Source organism: Cinclus cinclus, chromosome 15 (genome assembly GCF_963662255.1).
Source record: "Cinclus cinclus chromosome 15, bCinCin1.1, whole genome shotgun sequence".
Lineage (NCBI taxonomy): Eukaryota > Metazoa > Chordata > Aves > Passeriformes > Cinclidae > Cinclus > Cinclus cinclus.
The window spans coordinates 11,399,251-11,424,021 of NC_085060.1; the positions used below are offsets into that span (position 1 = coordinate 11,399,251).

The following is a 24,771-nucleotide window of genomic DNA, read 5'->3' on the forward strand; positions in this document are numbered from 1 at the left end:
AGGCCAGATGGTACAATGATGCCTTCTGGCCTCAAACTCAGTGAATCTTAGAATGCATACAAATGCTATTATCTGGATCTGCATTTGAAATAATTGCAGGCAGAGATTAGACACGCAATTGCATATGGTTCAGAATTGATAAACTTTCTTCCCCTCCGGAACAAAGGCCCTTATTTATGCCTAATTACATGGTGCTGTTGTAATTCAGCTAAATATCTGTTAGAAACTCAGATGCAACGTCAGCAAATCAACTTTAACTTCTGTGTGTGTGTGGTGTGGAAATCTAGTTTCTAAAGCTGAATATTCAACTGCAGACTTGCTCGCACAGGAATGTATCCAGGAAGAGCTCCTGTGTGGACATTTGCTTTGCCCTGAGAGTACGCTGATGTGATTTAGCCCTGTCAACTTTGAAGTTGGTTCAGCTAAATCATAAAGACGTGGAGGTCCTGGGCTTCAAAGCAGCTGGGTGCCTAATGCTGATGACTGCCCACACATTGCCGAATTTTACAGGAAAGAGTTGTTGAAACAGTAATAGCAAAAACTAAAAAGGTTCAAGCTTCATGAGCAGATTTTCTTGTGCTTGTATTATCACAAACAGCATCTCTGCTTGGCAATGCACATGCACCTGCAAAATAGCCCACTCTTGCATAGCTTCTGCAGAAGGAAGATATAAGAAATAATAACTGGCAAAAGAAACCGCATTAAAACACAGATGACTTTTAATATGAATTTCACCTATATTGTGTAGCTTTCAATTTTAGTGTTATATCACTCACAAAGCATTCAAAAACAACTGTGCAGGTAAGTAGTAAGGCTACACAGAGGAAATAATATTGTTAAAGTTCAGTGAAATGTCGTCATTTATGGTATTGTGGGCTTCTACCTGTACTCAGAAGACAAATGTTGTTGAATTTCATTCATAAAGGTCCATAACCTTTTGCATTCTCAGTTCTCCACAATGAGTTCTGATTGATGGCACCAAACACCTTATTTTGAGGTGATGAGAAAGTTTATTTTTTTCAAGTTCTCAGCACCATAGGGAATTTCTCACAGTAGGTAATGTGCACCTTGAGGACTAAATATTCTGAGGTAATGAGGTTTTCCCCTAGGCTATAAATTTAATTTAAAGGGGGGAAAAGCCTGGATCTACAATCACACTCACAGCTACCATGTTCACCATTAAATCATGTCCTCAAGTACCATGTCTGCACATTTTTTGAACGCTTCCAGGGTTGGTGACTCCACCACTTCTCTGGGCAGTCTGTTCCAATGCTTGACCACACTTTCCATGAAAAAACGTTTCCTAATATCTAATTTAGATCTGCCCAGGTGCAGCTTGAGGCCATTGCTCTCATCCTGTCACTTGTTACCTGGGAGAAGAGACTGACCCTGACCTTCCCTCACCCTTCTTTTGGGGAGTTGTAGAGAGCAAGAGGGCCCCTTCCTTTTCTCCAGGCTAAACACAGGTTGGCCTTTCTTAATATGAACGATGTGTGTGTCCCTGACTATAAAGCTCAAATCCACATCTACATCCAAACTCTATTTATTATAACCAGCTTTTTGCCCCCCTTTTCCCAAGCAGCACACATACAATGTGATGACTAACGTGGAGGCTGTATAAATACATACTTATCTATGAATTTTAAGCCACAAGTTCTCTGTCCTCCGGCATTGATGACCAGAACCTTGTAGCTAATTACACTTTTGCTAAGTGTAGCCTGCTTTTCTCAACCTCTTTCATTTCAGCTGAAAAGGAAACATGATAATGGTGACTCTGCAGATACTATTAAATAATCAATATTTTTCTGAATCTCAGCATTATTTTCTTATGTGAAAAGCAAATATCTCTCCACAGATAGTATTCTATACTGTTCTGAATATTTTTTCAGATTGTACTGAAAAGTGAAAGTGACATGAAATAGTGAAAATCATATTTAAAGTTAGCTGTGTTTTAATGTGTCATTTTACCAGTTAGATACTTTGTCCAAAACTTTACAAAAGTTCCTGTTTTGAAGGTGCTTTTTCAGTATTTCTATGGGGATGACATTTATGGTAACATTGTTGTATCAGCAAAATTATCAATGCAGGTATTTTGCTTTTTGTCTTGCTTTATAGCCCTTTATACAAAGTCTTCCTATAAGAGTTCTGCAGTAGCATTAATTTCATAAAGGTCTTGAAGGTCATTCTTATTTTCAGTCAAATAACAATAACCAGGAATTTTAATGATGCTCTTGCATTAGTGTTATAATATTCAGAATTGTTATAAAATTCAACAATGTATGAAAATGTCATTGCTAGGGATGAATGAAGCAGCTCATCTGAAAATGAAAATCAGCTCAAATCTTCAAAAGATGGTAAAAAAACTTCAGGTAATTTCATTTTCTCTCCCCCTACTGCCACTTCTCAGGTACTTCGACAAGTTCCGGCACCTGAAATATCATCATAATTGATTTTTCTAGACAAAGGAAGTGCTTAGAGCTAATTATCTAAACTTAAGTACAGCATTTGGTGCAGTGCCATGTGGGAAATTATTACCTAAAAGGGGAGATAAAAACAGAAATCAAGTAGTGAGTAAGAATGTGAGGGTAGGAGGAGATCAGGAGGAGGTCTGTACTGGGGGAAGGTAGTAAGGCTTCTCAAGCATCAGTCTTGGGCCTAGTAATTTTTAACTAATGATGATACCATTAAAAATTGGCATGTGATAATGGAATTTATCACTGGCATAAGGGAGGGAGACACTCACTGCAAAGATGAATAACACTCTCATTTAGAAAGATCTGAGTGACCTTGAGAATAGGATAAATTAGACAAAATTCAGAGGGATTTGACTGCCAGTTCGTGCATCTGGATTTTGTTAATCAGGTTTCTGCTATACTTGCATGCTCATAGGTAAGAAAACACTAACACAGACCATACAAATCTGGGTATTTTCACCAGGGTAATGAAACACCTGTAATGGTGTATGAGGCAAGTGTTAGAAATCAGCCAGGGTAGTGCACACTATTCACAAGTTATTTGCTTCAATTTTGGGAAACTATGGAAAAAGACAATTAGAGTGACCATGAAAAGGGAGAGCCTGCAGTGCAGAGGAATTTGGCAAAATGAATGCTGAGGGAGGCCACTATAAATCCCGCAAGGGCATAAGCTCTAGGAAAAGAAAACATCTATTTAAACTGAAGGACAACATTGGCACAAGAACAAATGAGCATAAATTGGTCATGAATAAATTTAGGATAGGAATTGGGAGCAGGTTTCCAAACAACAGAATAGCAATGTTCTGCAATTGCTTTCCAGTGAGAACAGTGGAAACAACAACAATAACAAATCCCAAGCTACTTTTAAGATGGACTTAAATGAATTTCTGAAAGGTATTATATGATGTGTTTGGCTAAGATAGCAGAGAAGTAGATTTGATGACCCAAGAGGTCTATGCAGTCCTATCTGTCTAAGCCTGTTTTTCATGGCCAAATATTTCAGAGCACTTTTAAGTACTTCCTTTCCTTCATGTATTTTTTAGATAATTTTTTTTTATAGCATACTGCAGGGATTGCTAGCTGGACTGATTTAGGGAAGGCACAAAACGGTGGTGTCCGAAATATGCTGAATACTCCCCAAACAAAACAAGACAAGCGTGCAGTGTCCTACAGGGCCGTGCTTGGTTGCTTAAACAAGTCACCATTTTCTGTGGAAGGTGATGGGGACATAATCCCCACAGGAACAGCACCCCTTTGAGCCTCAATTCTCTCTCATTTCACTGTGCTCCCAAGCCTGCTGCTCTCTTTTGCCTTCTCAGCCGCACGGCACAGATGCAGCAGTGTGAAATAGGATGGCAAACAATGCTTTAGATCCTCTAGATTAAATGAATGAAATCTGGAGCAGTTGGTGTGAGTCTGACTAGATGCCAAACTGCAGTGAAGATGGCTTGTTTGGGGGCATTCCTCCAGCCTCACTAGTGTGGTACAGAGTTGTGTTAACACGTCACGGTCTCTCTTCTCGCAGCCCAGGAAGCCCCTGTGTCCTTTGGTTTGGTTTATCCTGCTTGGTGCTGTTACGGTCTGGTTTTTATATTTATTAGAAAAGTGTCTGCCTGAATTAAGGTGCAAATGAGACCATTTGCCAAAGTCAGTAGTATGGATTTTATTTAATAATAAATATGAGAGAGAGAGAGAAAAGAAGAGAAAGAAATAGAAAAGGAGGGGGGACAGGACAGAAAGAGAGTGACAGAGACAGAATAAAGAAAATAACATCACTCTGTGGATCCCAACAATGTTCTGTTGATCCCCTCCAGCTGGTCTTCCGGGTGAGGGTCCCCCAAAAAGCACAGAATCCAATAGAATAATACATGCTCAGGCCAGGTGGGAATGCCTGGGTACCTCCCCCCAGGCAGGGGGCAGTTTGACAGTCTCTTGCAGCAGACTAGATCTGTTGCATCACTTTGTGTCACCTGCAATGCTGTGGTGCAAGGCCTCAGGAATGAGTCTGGGGAGCACTTTGAGGGGTTTTTGATGGATTATGACCCTCCTCAGCTGCCTCCCACATGGATGTCCCATGCATGTAGCCTGTGGGGTTGGGGATTTCACAGCTGGGCCTATTTGTGCAAGGGAGGATGGATGTTCAGTGCCTCTGGCCAGAAGTTATGCCACATACAAAAAAATCTCCTCCCCCCATCCTTGGTTGCAGGGGAGTCTGTGTAAACCTGGCCTCTGTAGGCTGTGGTCTTCCCCCCTCTAAACCCAGCCAGACATGATTCTCAGTGCAGCTGCTGGGTATGGCTTTCTTGTGGATGCATTCTTCTCCATCAGACTGAGATTACTGAACAAGTGTCTCCTTTATCTTATCTACACAGCTTAACTCAGGGTCCAAAATTCCAGCCAGGCATCTTCAAGGAGGGGTGGGCTTCTGTGCTTGTAGCTTCTTTATATAGTTTTTGCTGTAATGGGCAAAAGTCCTTCATAATAATGTTTAAGGCATTGCAGTCCCTAACAGGTGCCTCAGTGTTAATGTCACTTGTTCCCAAACACAACATTTCCACAATTTCTTTAAAGCTGCAATTCCCCTAGTCAGTGGGGCTGTAAAGGGATTTGTGTGGAAGCCTGGGGCTGACATTCAGAAGCTGGGGTTTTATAGATTTCCTTATCAGACTAGCAAAGTTGTATGTTTACAGCTGTTTTACAGTAATAGATGCTTCTTCATCCAAGTGCTGGAGAATGCAGGTTGGCTGGGTAACTCCACATTAGGAGAGGATCTCACAGTGAAAAGTTTTATGATTTTCTTTAGTTGAAATCCGATGAATGGGTCAATGAAATCTGCAGAATTATTATGGCTGGTTTTCCTTTCCAGCTAATTGCACGCATACTTTTTTTCTGAAATCAGCTATTAATATTGAAAATAGGTTAAGAAATGGGAAAGTTGGATGAAATCCCCAAGAGCACAGGTAGTTTGGAAAATGAGAAGAAATAGGCAGCATCTTTACAGCTTGTTGCCATCCACATTAATCAGATTTTCAGTAGGCAGCAGCTACTTTATGTGCAAATACTTTAACAACTGGTTTAAAAAACCAAGCAGCATGTCTGAGTCCCCGGGTTCATGTAAAGGGGGTAATGAATACCTGCATAATGAGATAGAAGGGCCATAAACTCGGGGTGGGAGTTTTCAGTCTCTCTTCAGCTGAGGTTTCTGCAGCTTTCTCAGCCTCTCACTGCCAGCCAGGGAGGCAGTCACCTGCTGGGGCCTCCCTCTGGGGAAAGAGGCTCTTGGCCACCAAACGCTGCAGCTTTGCCATCAGTGACTTTGTGCAGTGCCCCACGCACGATCTACCCTGTGACTCTCGGATCAGAAATGCCCATCCCTCAAAAGGAAAAACTAAAGCTAGTTAGAAAATAATATTTCCAATGAAAAACTATATTGAACATCAAAAGGTAGAAACATGCACTGTGAAATGGTTGAGAGAAAACATTTTGATTGATTGAAACTTAAAAAGAACAGCCATTATTTTTGATATTTTAAAATTTCATTTCTGTTCCTGAACTGTGTGTATCTTAAAGGCTATTTTCTCACCTATCCTTAACTTCTACAGGGACACATTATCTGTGAGCACCTGGATGAGATTATGATTTCTGCCCTGTCCTGCTAGTAAACTCAATTTAAAAGCAATCAATCATAACCACAAACCATACTTATTTCTGTATTTTACTGACTTCTTGCTCACGCATGCAGGTTTGAAAATATGGCTCTTTGAGGGAGGGTGACAGCCTCATGCCAGGGATGAATTTAGCCCTGAGCTTGCTGCAGCCCCATGGAGCCAACCTGGTGGCCATAACTGCAGGGAAACATGCTCAGTTTTGCCATGGCTGGAAATATCTGTGGGGTGGAAATATCTGTGGGGGTATAAAGCGCGTTGACAGCTTGTTTGCAAACAGACCCATGTGTGCATGTGGGAGCATTCAATTGACAGGTATACTGAGGAAACGTCTTCAGCCACAGCAGGTGAAGAGAAATGTCTCTTTCAGACATGGCTCTGGATTTTGGATGCCAGCTCGTGCCCCACATGAAGGCAGCACTAGCACAGATGGCATCCAGGAAGATGTGAGGGGTCTCCTTGTAATGACCACCCTGACATTAACAGTGATTCAACAGCACCAGGGGCTTTGAAAACAACCCCCCATGAGGTGAATCAGCCAGGGCTGGTGTCTGTGGGCACTGGAGCAGCTGGTGTGGAGCTGGGGCTGTGCTTGCACCTGCAGCCTGAGGTGAGTGGTCTGGTGGGACAGTGACAGTGAGATCAGATGACTTCCTTTAGTCTCATCCTTGGGGATTTTAAAAACAAGAGGTTAAAAAGCAATCCCTGTGATAAGAAACAGAAGTCCCTTTTTGTTCACTGTCCGTATAAGGTTAAGAACAGTGTAAATCAGTAACTGCAGCTATGTTTAAAGAAATAGTTTACGTAAGTGAAACTAGTTATAAGGAACAAATAGTGTTGCAATCAGTACTTATAAGGTTGCGTAAGAACTTTTTGCAGCCCAAGTCAAGAAGAAGACACTGAGGAAGACTCGTGAGGGCCTTTATCAACGACCACCAGAAGGTAGAAAACGAACCCCTATCAACTGCCGGAGTATGCGCGATAAGCACCAAGAGGATGAGACAACAAGAAGAGCGGGTGCTTAAAAAGAGACCTGAAAACCCCGGTCAGCGCGGCAGTTGGTGGAGCGGTGACTCCCCTGTCGCCCAGCGCTGCATTTTGCTTTTCTTTCTAATAAATTGCTATTTTAATTGGCTAAAATGGCCCGTTGTGCTCATTGATAACAATCCCTACTTGGGATAATAGTCCCCTTGGGTTAACACCAGAAGAGAGAAGTGCCTGGCACAGCTGCTGGGAGCAGTGCCCTGGTCCTGCCCTCCCTGTCCCAGCCGGGGCAGCCATTGGCCCCATGGCCATCGTGTGCCTCATCAGTCCCATCCGTGCTGAGCTGCAGCCACATGGCTGAGGGTAGATGTGAAATGACACCTCTGCAGGAGAGCTGTGATGGTGTGAGGATGTTATAACCTACGTAAAAGGGAAACAGAAGGGGGCAAAGGAAAAAAAAGAAACCACAAAAATTCTGTGTTCCTTCCTCACTCTTCCCTCAGTGCTGTCTCACCCCAGGCAGAGGCTTCAGAGGTGCGAACACATCCTGTTTACATCTGCCACCAAGGCGGGCAGGCTGAGGAGCGCACGGCTGAGGCACGGTCGGAGGGAGCGCCGAGCACCGGGAGAGCAGCTCGGCAGGAGACGGCCCTGGCATGGACACGGTGCCCGTCTACCACGGGGCCATCAGCCGGGAGGCCGGGGAGAAGCTGCTGCTGGCGGCGGGCACGGATGGCAGCTACCTGCTGCGGGACAGCGAGAGCATCCCGGGAGTCTACTGCCTGTGTGTGCTGTGAGTGCGGGGCTGGCAGGGGCTGCTCAGGGGGCAGCTGGTTCCCAACCTTCCCCTCCACAATATGGGGTGTCCCCACAACAGAATACCTGCTAACGTTACCATCTGCTTACTTGAGTGAGATTTTGGCTTCTTCACCTTAACTTAAGACAGAGGGGCGCAGTAAGTGGTGTGGGGTCCTTTGCAAAGCAAAGAGGAGAAGTTTTTGCCTTGCAGAGCCCGTGCTTCCTACAGGCAAAAAAACATAAAGAGAAAGCATACAGGCACATGGGAAGGATAAGCAAGATGCCATGGAGAAATGCCAGGTGACTTGGCTCAAAATGGTGTGTACTGCCTCTTTGTGCTGGATAACCCTCTTGCTTTCTGCCTGTGTTCTCCTGCTTCTCTAGTGTGCTCATGGGTGTGCTCAGCAGCATCCCCAGTGACCCTGTCATGGGGAAAGGTAACACCGAGTGCTGCCATCCAGAATGTGCCTTTGTTCAGGATGCTTTCAGTCCCACAAGCTTCTGCGTTCTCCCAAAAGCCACGAGACTTGAAGCAGATTACCTGTAATGCACATGAAATACTGATGGTAACAAATTAGGTGATAATGTTTCATCAAATAGGGTTTGAAAAGGGAAAGATCTGATAGGATGGTCTGTCAGAGAGAGGGTAAAGATTCCCCTGGGAGAGCTTTGGGGCTTTTTCTTCATAGGACCTCATTTTAATGACAAAACTTAATTACCCTACTGTTGGCAATATTCTTGGAAGTGCTGATGACACTGTACTGTTGCATCAGAAGAACAGATGACACTTATGCCTTACTTCAGTGGGAGGAGGAACACGAGAGAAAACACTTTTAGGTCCACCGTGAAATTAGCTAACAGAGGGGACTCAGATACCTGGCAAAAAAACACAAGGGGAAGAAGGGTCGTAAGCCAGGTTTTCCCCAAACCCCTTGAATGCATTTCTGACAATATGTAATTAAGCCCTTGGCGAGCATCATTATCTTCCTGTTACAGACTGGAAATGGAGACATGCAAGGAGGTTATAGATGATCCAAAAATACACAGTCCTCTTCTCTGGGAAGACCTTTGTGGCAGAGGATGTATTTTTTTCTTCTCTCATGAAATCAGGTGAACCAAGTTAGGGATTCCTGCTAACAAATTGGTATTTGTAACAGCGAGCTGAAAAATGTGAAATAGGAAGCATCTTGAGTTAAATGAAAATGGACTAGATATATCAACAGGTAAGGAATGCTATGATTCCTGGGATGGGAATAGGCGATAAAAGCAGAATCTCTTTTAAATAACTATCAGAGGAAATGGGGATATATCACCCTTACACTCAGAAGTCATTCAGTGCAGGTGAAACACTAAGGCATTAGAAAAAAGGTCAGGAAAAGTGTTACAGTGCTGAATAAGACAGAGAATACTAGAATTAGTCCACCATCAGTCTCAATCAGGATGTAGGTAAAACATTCCTTACTGTGAAGCTCTTCAGTCTTTGGAGGAAAAGATACTTCAGCAAGAAACAGACCAAATTTCTTCCAGAAATTATGGGCCATTCATGTATTCATGGTATGTTGCATTCAAACATATGTATGATAAACAAAAAGGTAAAAGGGGAAAAAAAAAAGTGAATGTTATGCAGGCTTCTTACAGAACAAAAATCCTTAGTAGAGGTGAATGTTATGCAGGCTTCTTATAGAACAAAAATCCTTAGTTGTTATTCTATAAAGGAAATTTACAATAGCATCTTGGATAAATCCAGATAAAATTTAAATTTAAAATGTTACGATGGGTATGAACTGATACAGAAAGAAAGGTAGCTGAAGAACGGTAGAATTGAGGAATTAAGCCTTGGTTCCAATACTTCTTAGTATTCAATTAAAATAATTAGATAAGAAGTAGCAGATATCATAAAGAGCATATAGCACAACAACTGTAGAGACAGTTTTCATACCAGGAAAGGATCCCACACTGAGATAGCAATGACAGTTTGAAGAAATGTGGGCTATAAACTAGAGAAGTGCTTTGACAGGCAAAGCTTGCCAAAGCAGAGCACTTTAGTGGAGAGACTGGAGGAGCAGGAAAGGAAGGCATGAGGGATGGATATATGTGTTCAGTGGAGAATGCCAAGCATGCCTTTGGCAAAAGAAGCCAGTTGAAATAACCTGTCCAAATTCCAGTCTGAGCATCATGGTCAGAGATGGAAACGGGTGACAAACATGCATGTGCAGGGGAGCTCTGGTAAAAACTGAAGGAAATGTGCTGTTGTTGTTAAAACTTCATTCTAAATAAATAATAGAAATTATTAGGAATAACAAAATTATTCAGCAATTTATGTTTTGGTTCAGAATCCATGCTGAAGGAATATATAGCCATGTGAAGATGGGACAAAAGATGAATTTACTAGAAGTAATGAAGGGATCTTTGAAACATGGGAAATAAAGCTGGTCAGCCACTAGATATACTGCAATAAGTATCAGAGCTAAACAAAATATTTTGCATGTTTCCAATGAAAAATATCTACTGGGAGTGTATCTGTTTTCTACTGCTGGTAGTATTTCTTTTGGCCTTAGAAAACTAAAAGAGAAAAATATTCCAGGTTTCCAAAATCAAGACATGTTCAGTCTGTCTTCTTTCCCCTCTCCCTCCACTTCCCTGGGGAAGTAAAACAAACCAAAACAAACATAAAACCCTGCATCTTTCCAGTTCTAACCTTTCTTAGGGCTCCTTTTTCCATCACAGGGGAGTTATGAGGCACAGTTCTGATGAAGAGAAAAGAAATATTTATCAAAAGAGCAATTAAGCATATATTTGGATGACAGTGGTATCATCTGCTTGAATTCGTATCAGTGGCTGCTCTGCACTTCCAGCTCCGATATTGTAATTGTCAAGCCTTGTGACTTCACTGCATTGCTTATGCTCAAGCAATGTCTCCTTTTCCCAAGAAATTGCATAAATTTGTAATGCCACAATCACCACCACATCCTCCCCCCCGACCAGATCGAAAAAGCCCTGACATATTTTGGCAGGCTTTGAGCCTCTTAAGGCACAAATAAAGACACAATAAAGACTGCAGTGTTCATGGTCAGGCTCATTCACCTTTTGCTTTTCCAATTAAAAAGCAGAGCCCTGACCTTTAAAAAGGAGAAGAGTCAAAGACTTCATGAATCCCTTGTGACTGATGCTGATTTTACAGGGCAAGCATAAAAGAGACAGGTAGCAGCATAAAACCTGACCTATAGAGGTGGGTAACTGCAGCAGGCAGGACCCTGTTGGAGCATTCATCTAGAAAACTCTGCTTTCTCTCTTTGTTTCTCCTGAGCTACTGATTTATCTCCCTTGAATGCCACTTTCCACTTTCTGAAGCTGGGATGTGCACCTGGTGTGCCTGAAAGCCTTCAAAGAGACAATGAAGATTTTTTTGGACTGCGGCAAAGCACAAAGGACCCACTTTCAAAAATATTTTAAGACCACAATTAAAGTATGCATGGAAGAGCAGGAAGGTTTTGATTTGCAATTGTGTGCTCTGGGGCTCCTGCAAACAGAGGTGCTGCTTTTTTATTTTGGCAAAGGTTTTAATACCAGATGCTCCCAAGTCTTCATTGTATGAATATCATTATTGAATTGATAATATATACTTCAAGGATGTTGTGAATGTGTCAACAGAGGTACACAATTGTTTCCTGGAAATTTTTGAAGTTGCACTGAAAGGCAAGATTTTTGCTGTTCCTGAAAACTGGTCTAGAAGAAATGCATATGCTTTATAAAACATACACGTTTTACCCATAAACAAGTTAGACACTACACACAGTACACCAGGGTTTTAATATCAAACCTGATTGTTCCAGGGAGCTTTCTTTACTGGTCTGGTTTCCTCTTTGCTCAATGCAAAAACCGTTTGACATTTTTAGCACACTCAGAAATCCTCTGTGCACACAGCTCCTAATGAAGTCAGTGGGGGACACGGGACACACTAATGGTGACTACTTTGAGGAGCAGCTGCTTAAACCTTGCCTGAAAAATGTATAAATAAAATGCCTGAAAATGCCAAAAGCCCCGCATTCCTTTACAGATATATGAGCACACATGCAGAAACAAGCAGCTCATGCCTGAATTGGCAAAGATAAAGCATTTGTAGTTGGGGTTTTAAAATTCATATACTTGAAAATACTGAGAATGTTAGTAGTTGTTTCAGAGCTTTAAGTAAGACAAACACGATGTGCTTGTCAAACTGTATGTTCAGATGATTTGTTTGAAATCAGCTGTTTGTGTACTGTGCTGCATTAAATTTGTGGAGAATAATCAAAAGCTGGAATTGAAAGCTGTTTAGAGCTCTTGAAACAACAGTAATGGCAACAGGAGCAGGCTGCAGTCCTATCAGATTTTACGTGTGCTATTTTTTCTGTCACTGTAACCACGGTGCACAAGTTCAAGGCAATGTGCTGAACCTTTCTGATGCGGCAGATGCATCAGCTGTACAGTACAAAGGTGTAAAGCAGGATCACCAGCCAGCTTCATCTTAGCATTTTCTTTGTTTCCTATGTATTATTTTTGGTAAAAATGGCAGAGTAACTGCATTTTTTATAACACTGCACATAATCGTCAACATAATTTAAAATGTAATTTGAAACAAAAAAGCCACTCAATTCAACATTGCTGTTGCAAACATCACACACTGTTCTCAGCTTTGAAAGAAAGTCTTCTATAGCACAGTGGTAAATTTTACTGAGGTGAGTATTTCAGGTACCTGCTAACAAGAGTGAGTGTTTGCTGAACATACCTTGGCTAGTGACCTTCACATAGTCCAATAATTTTTCTTGGAAAGGTAGACATCCTGAATCATGGAACTGATGAAGCTTAGTGGGAGGCTAAATTATTTGCCTGACATATCCTTCTACTTAGCGTCTCACATTTGAGCAAATTCGGAATAAATTTATTTTAAAATAATAATAATTTTAAAATAAATCGAATACATTTATTTCTGAATTTGAAAAAATTCCTCTTTGAGGTATTGCTTTTGTCTCGAATTTCCTTGTACCAGACTGACACAAACCCTACTCAGAAAGGCTGCACACTTGCTCTTTAGGTAAATCATCAGCATTTCTTCGGATGGTTAGGATTGTTGAAGATTCCGACAATGTTCCACAGAAATCTCTGTGTAAATTCAAACTATTTCACAAGACTTAACTTTCTCTTTTAAGCTCTTGTTAATTTCAGAAGAGAAAATGGAGGTGATGCATTTTTTTAATCATTCTACAGCATTACAGCAAGTTAGTATGTGTTATTGATGCAATGTTGAGGGAAATTTTCCCCACAATAAGTGCTGATAAAAGAATCAGTGACAGAAATCAGTGACAGAATTGTTAACTCAAGTGCTGCTGTGAGTTAAGCTACAGTCACTCTGTTGGGCTTTTCAGATGTTGTAAACACCACTTTAACCTATTTTATTCACTCTTGCAGACAGAGAGCTTGTGTCCTGTGGTACAATGATCTCAATGTGAATGCTATTTCTTCAGCTTGAGTTAGCTGATGGGTGGTAATTTCTAAGTTGCTATACTTATGTGACTCCTAAATAAGGAGGGAACCAGGCTGTTTGTCAAACAGAAAATACAAATTCCAGGAGACAGTGAGGAGAAGCTTGAAGGCTCCAAGGCACTGCAGTGTATTCCCCTAAATTCACGAGTTTTGGCTTTGCGGTAGCAATCTCCCACCACTGTAGCTCCTGTTGTGCCCATGCCATCACTCACTTTCCCAGACCAGGGCTACCCACCAAGAAACTGCCTGAAGTTGGTTCCTCTGGCCATTCAGGTTTGATCTGCACCTACATCAAACCTATGATAGGGCAGAAGAGGATCCAAGTTGACGTCTCGTGCTCATCTGCTCCATGCCATTGACCCCCACTGCAGAAGCATGGAGTGCCCCTTCAGCTCCCTGCAGGGCTCCTCTCCAGAGCACTCATCTCCATAGCATTAAGTGGTTTCTAAGCTTTATCTCTGCTTGAGAGATGAAGGGTTTATCGCTGTTTCACAGAAGAGAAAGATGACACAGGAGGTCCAGATCTGCAGTACCCTCTAGCTTTGGGTTTCCAGTGTAAGGGCCATTGGAAGGGATTCTGAGGCTACCCAATGTTATTCTGCACAACTTGCTGACTTTGTTTGCATTGCTGAGATCTGTTTCTTTTTTTCATACAACTTTGGCTTCCAAAACACCCATCTTCTGTTCCTGGTTGTTTCAGCATTTTGTGCTGCTCCCAGACCAAGCCCCCTCAGACTTTACCTCTGTATATCCCCTTCCTTATTCATTTAGTCATTCTGTCAGAGGCTCAATGTTCATTGCTGTTTCCTTGCCCGGCTTGCATAGGTATTGATCACCTTTTCCTTCCTTCCACATCCATCCCACTAATCCCAAACTTCCTGTCCAAGATGCCCAATTACTAAATTATCTTCTGGTTTTTATCTCACTAATCTAGGCCAGGCAACACACATACATTTGAGATCATGGGTACTGCTTGGCTGCGTACCCATGGTACAGCCAGCCCAGACATGGTGATACTACAACTGCTAACAACCTTTAGAGAGTGCCTCTCGTGCAGCCTAGAGGTCCACTACTGCTTTCAGAGAGTGCAAGAGATAAACTTTCTTTCAAACAAATTTTATGTCTTACTCTGAAAACTGGGCATCTCCTCCTCTGACAATTGGAAGATAATTTTTTTTAACATGGGAAAAGCACTGTTTTGCCTAACATGCTCCCTTCTGCATTCTCCATCCCTAAATAAGGGTGAGGCAAGCACCTAAGAAATGAAATTTTAGTCTAAAAAACTGAAATGTGATGAAGTTATAAGAAACTCACTCTGGGCAGTATAATGCTCAGAACCACTGTTTGTAGGCTACAGCATGGTCTGGTTCTTAAACTATGTTGTAAAGTGAAATTCCAAGGTAAGGTCAGGTTGTAAATGTACCAGGTAGGAAGAGCTGAATGACATAATGCAATGACATCTGAAGAAAAAGATATGTACAGAGGAAGAAACCGATGTAATTTATTGCTGACATGGCTTTCCCTTGTCTCTCTGTTTTTCTCCCTCTAAATCTGTTAAATTTTCAGTTCAGAAATGAATTAAAATTAGTTTAATAAAATTTCCCAACTGAGATGCAAAGTATTTGGAAATGATTTTAAAGTATGCCATGCAGCTGAAATGTCATCATTAATTTTAATCTGCAGCTTGCGTCTAATGTCCTTGGACTATTTCAATGGTGTAGAAGATTGTAATCACTCACCTGCTAAAGTAAATGCAGCTTTAGCAGGTCTGATCACAGCTAAAAAGGAGGAATGGAGAGGACAGGTAGACAGATGGTGTTTCAGTATGTCATCTGTGAACAATGTTTTGGTAACTCTTTGGGAGGAATTATCTGTCTGTAAAGCCAGAGAAAAGCCTATAACATAAAGTGGACTGGTTTCTGTAATAGCAACTTTTTCTAGGTTTTCCTTTGACAAAGTTTTCCAAGGGAAAGTATTGAAACAGAGACTGTGTTAGTGCAGTTCCAGCTGGTATAACATATCTTTCCTTACGGAGACAAAAAAAAAAAAAAAAAGAACTGAGATGTCATAAAAATGTCCTTAGTGGTGACCAAAGCACTCTTCAAATGTGCTGTCTGGTATTGTCCTTACAACAATGGCTCTTTTCTGCTTCCCCTCACCAGCATTTTGGCATATTTTGCCTATGAACAAAAAATTTATCGAGCCTCATTCATCAAGATGTTAATTCACGATTGCTTCTCTCCCTTGAGCTTCACTGGCAGGAGAGAGGAGCTTTGCTGTGAGTGAGGCTGTGTCTGTCCTTGGGACAAGTGAAGGGGTGGGGGAACGTTCAGTGAATCTTTGCCTGGGTGTCATGAGCTGGTCCTCCTCCAAGATGTGCTGGTACACCAGTGTCATTGAGAGTGCTCTCTGAGATCAAGCCACAGGTAGGAACACTGTGTCTCTTTGGGAGCTTTTTTTCTGCCCTGCAGAGAGTAAAAATGTAGAAAGTTGAGCTGTCCTCTCACCTTAGCTGGGAAATTTTCCATTTCCTGAGGCTTAAGCTTCAGTAAATGAACATTTTCACCTGCTTTTGCCCAGTGTTACATGCTTTACTCTTTAATGGAAGGTAATGTTCGCTACAATCTCAGTTTTATTTTGTGTATTTAATGTTTAAGAAAAACACCTCAATCTTCCTTCAGCCGACACTGATCTTAGTTCATGTTAGGTAGATTAAATCATAAAAACCTTTCTCATGGGAGGCTTTTGCCCAGGTAGCAGTAAACTTGGCCCAAAATTATATAACTTGTAAATGGAAGGTAAAAAAACTCTTTGAAGTGGTAATGAAGTAAGTTCCTGCTGCAGGACAGAAAGTTTTGATAAGATCCCATTCATTGGGAGAGTACTTCTCAGAAGAGCTGTAATTCATTTTGGTGAGACCAAGATCCCAATGGAGAGTAGTTCAGTGAGAAGACCTAGCTGTTCATCCTCTTAAGAAAATGCACCTTCCTTCCCTTGTGCATTGCCTTTGAAGAGGCAGATTTGGATGTCCAAGTCATCTCCTGTTTACTCAGTGTCTCACTTTCCTGGTGGCTTCAGAGCCAGTAACAGATGATAATACTGTGTTTTTCAAATTAAGCACAGTAAAATCCCTCAGACCCTTCAGTCTTTCCTTCTCTGGGTAAAATATGAACATTTGCCAGGAGAGTGGAGAGCTCTCACTTGTCCCTCACAAGGCTGTGATGATAATGTCATTCTCTTCCCATTCTCTACACTGTGCTCAAAGCATCCATTTCCTCAAATTCTTGTTCCTTTTTCAGAACCTCATAGGCTTTTAATCTGAACTATCCTTTGTGCTTTCCCTGTGCTCAGCTGAAATATTTTACAATGTGATTTTTAAAAAAATGCAGGATAGGTGCCTATCTTGTATCTCCCCATATTTCAGTACTGAATATTATTTTATCTGATCTCTACTTTTCAATTCATTCAGCTTAGCAAACCTTTCTGGCTGAGTGCTGAGAGCTAACAGAATCAGAACATCACTGCAGACCCTCAACTTCTTCAACTCATGCCATCTCTTATGGGGAAAAAACAATGAAAGAAACAACAAATGATGGCTTTCCAGACAACCATGCTATTTGTGGAAAAATCAGAGTTTAAAGGGAGTGAAATGGTTGGAAAAACATTTCTTTCAGGAAAACCAAGAACCAAGCAAGGACAGTAGAATCATAGAATGGCTTGGGTTGGAAGGAACTTTAAATATCCTCTAGTTCATCCAGTTCATCTAATCATTAATTCCAGCTTGCCCTGATATGGGCAGGGATGCCACCCACTAGACCAGGTTGCTCATACCCTTATGCACAGTGCAGTATTGAAAACAGAAGGCAAGAGAATGAGTTTTAGATGTATAGATACTGATTCTGGTCGATTTGAGACTTGAAAAAAATCACTGTGGAGAAGGTTAAATATACACTTCAAAGAGATGGAACAAAATACCAAGATGTCTCTGGTATTTCCCAGTACATTATGGCCTGTAAAATCCTCATTTCAGTAACCATGTATTGCCTGGTGTTGTACATACTTAGGTACAGCAAAGCACCTTGTGATTTTAAAATAAAAAAGATTAATGTGAACATCACGTTATCATGAAAAGTTCACCACAGGCACAGCTCTCAATCTTTAAGAAAGAACATGATGGTACAATCAGCTGAGGGCCCTAAAGGGAGACACTGAACAAGAACATATATAATCTAGAGGCTTAGAGGAATGTGCTTTTAACCAACTGGGCTTGAGCTCAAACACCTTGGCCTCAAACACCACTGACCATGCTGCTATGTCATGGACAGGAAAGCAGTTTGAGGGAATTCAAATCCAGATTTGGACCAGAGCAGCATCTCTGCATTACAGTTCCACAACAAACAGAAGAAAACCTCAATTCAGCTGTGGTCAGCCTGTGAAACCTCCCACCTTGGGCCAGCTCAGGGGAAGGAATGTCTGCAGTGCATCGAGGAAGTCAAAGAAGCCAACAGAACAGTATTTCTAGTAAGAGATTAGAGCTGTTAATTACAAGTCAGGTTCTGAAAGGGCTACCTAGGAAACACAGATGTATATTCAACCATTTTTATGCTGTAGGCTATAAGGCAGCAGGAATTTGGGGCAATTTCCCCCAGTTTCAACATAATTCTGGCATAGCTAGGAGGAGACTTGACCTCAAATTGTTCACTGTGATTTTTTTTTTTTCTTTAACAATGCAGAAACAGAAAGACCCCATTACAATCTAATTTAGACCAAACTAATTCCATTGGCTTTAGCAGATTTGTTCCTGATGGCAATTTTTCTCCTCGAGTTTCCATGAAATGAACATGGCCAGCTGCTTTCCATGTCTGTCTGGTGGCATACAGAAAGTCTGGGGAAAAGACTCTCTTGGTGGACATGAAGAGGTGGATGAAGTTGTGGGATCCTGGAGCAGTATCAGGCACATTCCCATACTGGAGGAGAGGAGGACAGGGGTTGTAGCAGAGTTCCAGCTATTAACAACTTCCTGTTTGGGCAAATTACACCAGACAACACTTTGTACAGGTTGCTGTAATGACTTTTAAACTGGAATTTTTCCAGGAGCCATGACACAGATGATAAGTGATTGCAATCATTTTATGTCTGTGTCATTGATGATTTCTCATATTTCATAGTAACTGCTATAATGCCATGCATAATTGGGAAGAAATAGAGTATATTTCTGCTTTCTTAAAAATAAGAATTAATGGTCAAATAGGGAATGGTCCCTAAAATCCTGCTGTGTATTCATGCAAATCTATGTAGTGTGAAATCAAAGCATAGAATCATAGAATATACTGAGTTAGAAGGGACCCATTGGGATCATTGAGTCCAGCTCCTGGCACAGCACAGGACACCACAAGAATCACACCATATGCCTGAGAGCACAGTCCAAATGCTGCTTGAACTCAATACAGTCTTTCTTATCTTATCTGATACCATCTAAACTAATGTTGTACCCATGGAGCTGCTATTAATTTATTCTGAGCTAATTTTTTGGATATTAGTGTAGTGTTCTTCCATGTGAATAATTCACTGAGTTGGGTTCATGAGAGAAGCAAGAGTGACTTTGGCACGAGTTGTGCCTTGTGTTATTAGTCTATGGCTCCTTATTCCCCAAAGACTCTGATTTTAAAAGAAGGAAGATTCCATACTCTTACATGTTTCTTTTATCTGTATTTGAAAGTTTGGAATGTACGGGCAAAGCAAAGAGTAATTGATTTAATTACTTTTTGTGGGTATGTCTTTCCAAATAAATTACAGTAATGACATTGCTTCTGTTAATATCTGCATTTAAATGAGTCACAGAACAGTACTGCTGCCTGTCAATAATACACCTTCTCTTTTTGAAGGGAAAGTGTTTCTGGTGTGTGTCAGTGAAAGGATGTCACTGAAAAAAATTAATAAAAACTCCTAGGAAGGAATGAAAGCAAGACCATCTAACCTAAAATAACTGAATACTGCTAAACTAGATCTAGTCAGACCAATCCATCTCATCCCAAAAAAATCCCAGTAGGTTTAACACTTCATCTGGCCAGTAGGGTTTTTAGCTACCTAGAGCCCTTAGAGGTGAATTTATTTTTAAGGAAAAGTTAACAAATGAGCTGACTCTCACATAACAATGTAGTTCTTGTGAAAACTGTCACTAGAAATGAATAATAGATTTTAATTTTTTTTTGTTTTTAATTTTTTATTTTATTTTTTAAAATTTCCTACAGGCATCAGGGTTATGTTTATACCTACAGAGTGTCCCAGACACAAACTGGATCCTGGAGTGCTGAGGTGTGTATTTCTCCTTTCCCTTCAGAAAATTTCTACATCCTGTTTGATATAGATTATATATTTAATGAAATATATTCAAATTATTCATGTTTCTTCCTAGTCTGATTTTCATTGATGGTAATCCATCTAGAGCACATCCATCCGTAAGATGTCTTGGTGTCACTTCTGACAGTCTAGAACTCATAAATTAATTCCCTGATTCATTTAAGCTGTTGCATAATGCAATAGGGCATCATTATGCATCATTTTAAATAGAAAAAATATTGTAGTTTTATAATTTGACAAGCACAGTCTGTTTCCTTCTATCCTATGTGACATCAATGTCAGAATATTAATGAAATAATTTCCAATGTACAGTGTTTTAATTCATTATTCCAGATTAATTCATAATTAGTGCAAAATATAGAGGATAGACAAAACTTGATACAAAATATATTTCCCCCCATCTGACAAGAAACTGGTGATCTGGGTACAGAGAAACATTACTTGCAATACAGACAACATTTAGGCTGATGAAATTGGGGTGTTAATCTCTATTTATTTTATGATTTTCTTTTCCTTTGGATATACTCTGTGTCTTAATTCATAATTATCTGTTTGAATTTTAATCAACACATATTTCAAATATTATATAATTTCTAGACAGGCATAATTCCTTGGCCATTATTATATTAGAAGTGATTCTGGGAGACAAAACTGATTCTATGGGTTACCCCAAACAGATCAGGGTGTGGAAGCAACTGACATTACTGTGGAGTGGATAATTATCCATGTGACCCTTGGGAATGGTGCCCATTAATTCTTTCTACAAGACATCAGAAAGTTGAGGTAAGGGTTAGGATTTGTAGTGGCCAAGACAGAAGCTTTCCAGGACAGGGTGAGGATGACAGTGCACCCATCATGCCAGGGTAAGCACTGTCATCTGTGGAAGGATTCCAGGACGCCAGGGACCTCCACTTGTGCTCTGTGTGTGGCTTTCCCTGGCTGTATTTCAGGAAAACCTTACCCGAGTTTCACACCATAGGTATGCTGAAGGCCCAGGCTTCTCTGTGCATCCTTTGCAGGAAAAGGTCCTAGCTACAGATCCATGATATCAACCCTTCCCTTAAGGAACAGAAACCTTTAAGTAAATGTTGCTAAGACCACGCTGGCCTCAGCTGTTAGACACAGCAGCCTAGGTCCAACTTATCCCCATGGAGTGTGCCTCCATGGCCAAAACAGACTCCAGATGCAGCTGGTCCTTTCCTGCTTCTGCTTCCTTCCCTGTGGCTGGTTAGTCTCAAAGCAAGCTCAGATCACACCCATCTTTCAACGATGAGGCAGGATTTTAATTTAAAATGCTGGTGGAATCCCAGCCAGTGTGGAGACTGCAGCTGGTGTCAGGAAGGCTGGATTTAGCTCACAGCTGCTGGGTGAGAGCAGTGTCCCTTGAGTGGGATTATGCTGGCAGGACCCATGCTTGTCCTCCCTTGACTTTGGTGAAGAGGAGTTATTATGAAGAATTTAACACAAATATTGGATTTTTGATTAAAAGCACACATAGTTTCATTTCATACTGTTTGAAAAGTTGGTAATGTAGAGAGATGGAAAGACTCCCACTGTTAATAAATAGGTAACATTTGTCTTTGTACAAGAAGTAGACAGGAATATTCAGTGAACACATAAGCTATTGAATGCTCCAAGAAGGGTTTGCAAAGATGCTGTGTCCTTGCTGGAATTTAGTTGTGGAATTTACTTCCTCTCTGTGGTAAGCCCAGGTTGCTCTCTAGGTTTTCTCACTGGTGTTTCTAGGATGGAACTCTCTTACTGATACAGGCTAGGAAGTTAAAGGAGGTTAAATCACTGGCCACAGTAAGTCAGGGTCAGAAATAGCAAAGAGACAAAGAGTTACAAACTCTGCCTAATTAGTGTGGCAGGTGAGTGTGGGTAATTAGTCTGGGTTTCTCCTGTATTGATTAAGAGATTGTCCCTCTTCCAACTTTCTATTTCCATGCTGCTGAAACTGCTCAGTGCAGGGAGGCTGGGATGCCTCAGGGCAAGCAGAGAGCAGTGCAGCAATTGACTCACCTTGAACTGGCACATCAGGGTGTTCACGTCCATGGCAGTGTGCAGTTCTGAGGACAAGGCCTGTGTGCCAGCACAGGTACCCAGCACCTTTCTCACCTGTCCTGCTTTGGCTTTGCAGACAGCACCTGGGGTCCACCGGCGGCTCTTCCGGAAAGTGCACAACCTCATTTCGGCCTTCCAGAAACCCAACCAAGGCATTGTAACACCCCTGCAGAACCCAGTTGTCAACCACATGAGAGCCAACTGCTCCCCAGGTACTGGTGGGGGTACGAAACCTTGGCTGCAGCTGAGCAGAGCCGAGCCCTCCCTGGTGGCAGGGATAGGGGTCTTAGACTTATTTGTGTGTTTGACCTGAACTAGCCAGCAGAGTGACGCTGCCAAAAATGTGCCGTAACTTTGCTATCGTGTGAGTTGAAATGCTGTCACTCAGGTGCTCATTGTAGGCAGGGCTTGTCAATGTAGTAAGAAAATGGATTTTGGATATGTATTCTTGAGTGCTGCGGCAGCAATGGCTGCCTTCCCTCACCACCACCCTTGCTCATGGAGGTACGAGACTTCTGGACTGTCCATTTTCTTACAGTGTTCATCTGTTCATGTATTTGTGATTATTTCTCTTAGGGAGGAATGAAGGCTATGACTTCCACCTGCAGCCATCCTGAGGATGTTTCCCCAAGTGTGACATAACCACATCTTCCACCATCTCCTCTAATCCATGCTTTAAAACAGAATGATTTATATGATAATAAATACAACTCTGTGAGTTTTCTTGTAACATTTGCGGAAATGTGAATTTCATAGAATTTATTGCTCAAGACGTAGAAGTTTAAGTTTCAGAATACTTTGAACTTAGAGTGGGATATTTTTTGATTTTGTTTTGTTTTTTCCCAAGAGAGGATAAAAAACATGAACTGCTAAATCCTTTCTGCCTTTTCCCCCTCCTTTGTACTGTCAAGTAAATATATTTTTCCCTTCAAGATCAGTTCTTAATTAATAATTAGTTATTAATTTTACATTGCTTACCCTTGGATCCTGCTTTGCTTTGTTCTGGTTGGCATTTATGCAGAATTGGGCAAGTCCCCTTTCATAACCTTAAGAGAATTGTTTCTATTAAAGTGTCCTTGCCTTGGATGATCTGTGTGTTTTTCATTCATACAGTTCCTAAACATATTGCAGATGTGACACCATGAGCATCCCCACTAACTGATTTCCCATCAAACAGTTGCTCTGCCCTCTAGCAAAATCTGTAGTTTTCGCCAATGAGCTTAAGTAATGCACAGAGTAACCGAGAACACCCAATAAAAAAGCTTTGTTCTTTGCTTTTAGCTGTTCCCTGTACTTGAAACAAGCCATCCTAGCATACAATTAAAAAGAATAAATTATTTTTGCCTGGCAGATTTTGTTTTCCTTTCTGTGTGTTTCCATGCTGCTGCTGGGCTCCTGGAGGGGAGTTTTGAATCTGCAGGACTTGCCAGCTGTGCAGGGTTAGCATGAGGCTACAGGAGAACTCAGAGGATGTACCTTTTGCACTTGGGGTGGAACAAGTGTGATGACACTGTGCTAATGGACTGCCAGACAGTAGGAGACGCTTTTGAACAGACTGGGTGTTCTGTGACACTCTTGTTTGAGGAGATGAGATAGGGCTATGTTTGAGGAGATGAGATAGGGCTGTGTTGCACTGCAGTCCACAGTCCAGACTACCTGTACGTGGGTTTTTGCCAGCTGGGTTTGTGTGAGTTCCTGTGGGCTTTGGGAGGGACCCCAGCTAAGGCCCAGCCTTGTTTGTGTGCAAGAGGGATGCATCTCGTCCAGATGGTTGTTTTGTGCCACCGATGGTTGTGCTTCAACAAAAATAAATGGTCCTGACTACCAAAAGAATGAGAGTCTCATGTGTGCCCTTCCAAAGCAGAAGACTAACAGTGATTGCAAATGGACTATAAAAATATATAAAAAACAGCCCTTAAACACTGTATAGGCACTTTTGGGTTGATCTGGTTATGTTTTATGCCTATACTTTTCTCTTCTGCAGATCTTGAAAGGCTGAAAATATTTCCTAAGAGAGAAAGAGGCTTTTTCCAGAAATGCTAGGCTGCAGACTCAGGGTGAACAAAAAATTGCACCAGACACTTCCACCTGCAGCTTGGTGGCACAGTAAGAGGCCCTCACCTGCTTTGTTTACACCTCACTAAAGGCAAGCTGGATGCAAACAATTACAGAACTAAGCGGGCTGCAACTCCAGGATTCAGCAAGGTGGGCATGCTCCAAGCAACATTTCATAAGGCTGAAAGGTTTTCCTTTTTCCCCCCTCTGAGTGTGTGAATGAGACAGTGCAAGCAAAAAAAGATTTTATGTTGAAGTACAAGTTTCTTGTAAACCAGCAATAGGAATAAGTGCAATAAATGAACAGCCAGGTCTTAACAGGGACTAGTAGGAAACAATGTTGCAAAGCTGTGGTAGAGGCATTTTCAGTTCATTACTCAGTTTCTGTCTAATTGAAGTCCGAATTTCATCTACAGTGTACTGTCCTATCATATTTTTAACTGCATGTACATGTGTTGCTCTGTGCCTTCTTTGTACATGTGCTTGTTGGTTGAAATTAGTCTTACCTTAATACAGTGCCATACAGTGGCAGATCCAGCATGATTTCCTCTTCAATAAAATATTTAAAAGCTGGGTTTTTTTTAAATTGTTACATAACTCAGCAAATGCACTGGCTCTTTTGCTGTCACTTGTGCCCATTGCAGCTTTCCTTTCTCCTCCTTGCCTTAAAGGTTTCCCAGCCTGCTGTGAGCCTGCGACATCAGGTCCCTGGCAGTTCCTCTCCAGCTTTGCAAACCACGCTTCCCCAAAGCCTGCTGAGCTGCTGAGCTGCTGGCAGTGTGTGTGTGGAGCTCCAGCCTTTCCAGGGAGCTCTTCTGCTTTCTGAGTGCTGGGTCTAAACCCCTGGTTCA

General features: G+C 41.5%; 1 protein-coding gene across 2 annotated transcripts; it reads left to right on the top strand.

Moving 5' to 3' along the window:
* The first annotated feature begins 6,343 nt into the window (after positions 1-6,343).
* Positions 6,344-22,951, top strand: SH2D1A (SH2 domain containing 1A). Of its 2 annotated transcripts, XM_062502648.1 has the most exons (5): positions 6,519-7,525; positions 7,627-7,916; positions 19,693-19,756; positions 21,942-22,077; positions 22,442-22,951. In XM_062502648.1, exons 2-5 carry the CDS (start codon positions 7,780-7,782, stop codon positions 22,480-22,482), a joined length of 378 nt encoding a protein of 125 aa, XP_062358632.1. In that variant the 5' UTR covers positions 6,519-7,525; positions 7,627-7,779; the 3' UTR covers positions 22,483-22,951. The 2 variants fall into 2 exon arrangements, with proteins under 2 accessions (XP_062358631.1, XP_062358632.1); XM_062502647.1 differs by lacking the exon at positions 22,442-22,951 and having other exon boundaries at positions 6,344-7,527; positions 21,942-22,434.
* The last annotated feature ends 1,820 nt before the right edge of the window (positions 22,952-24,771 follow it).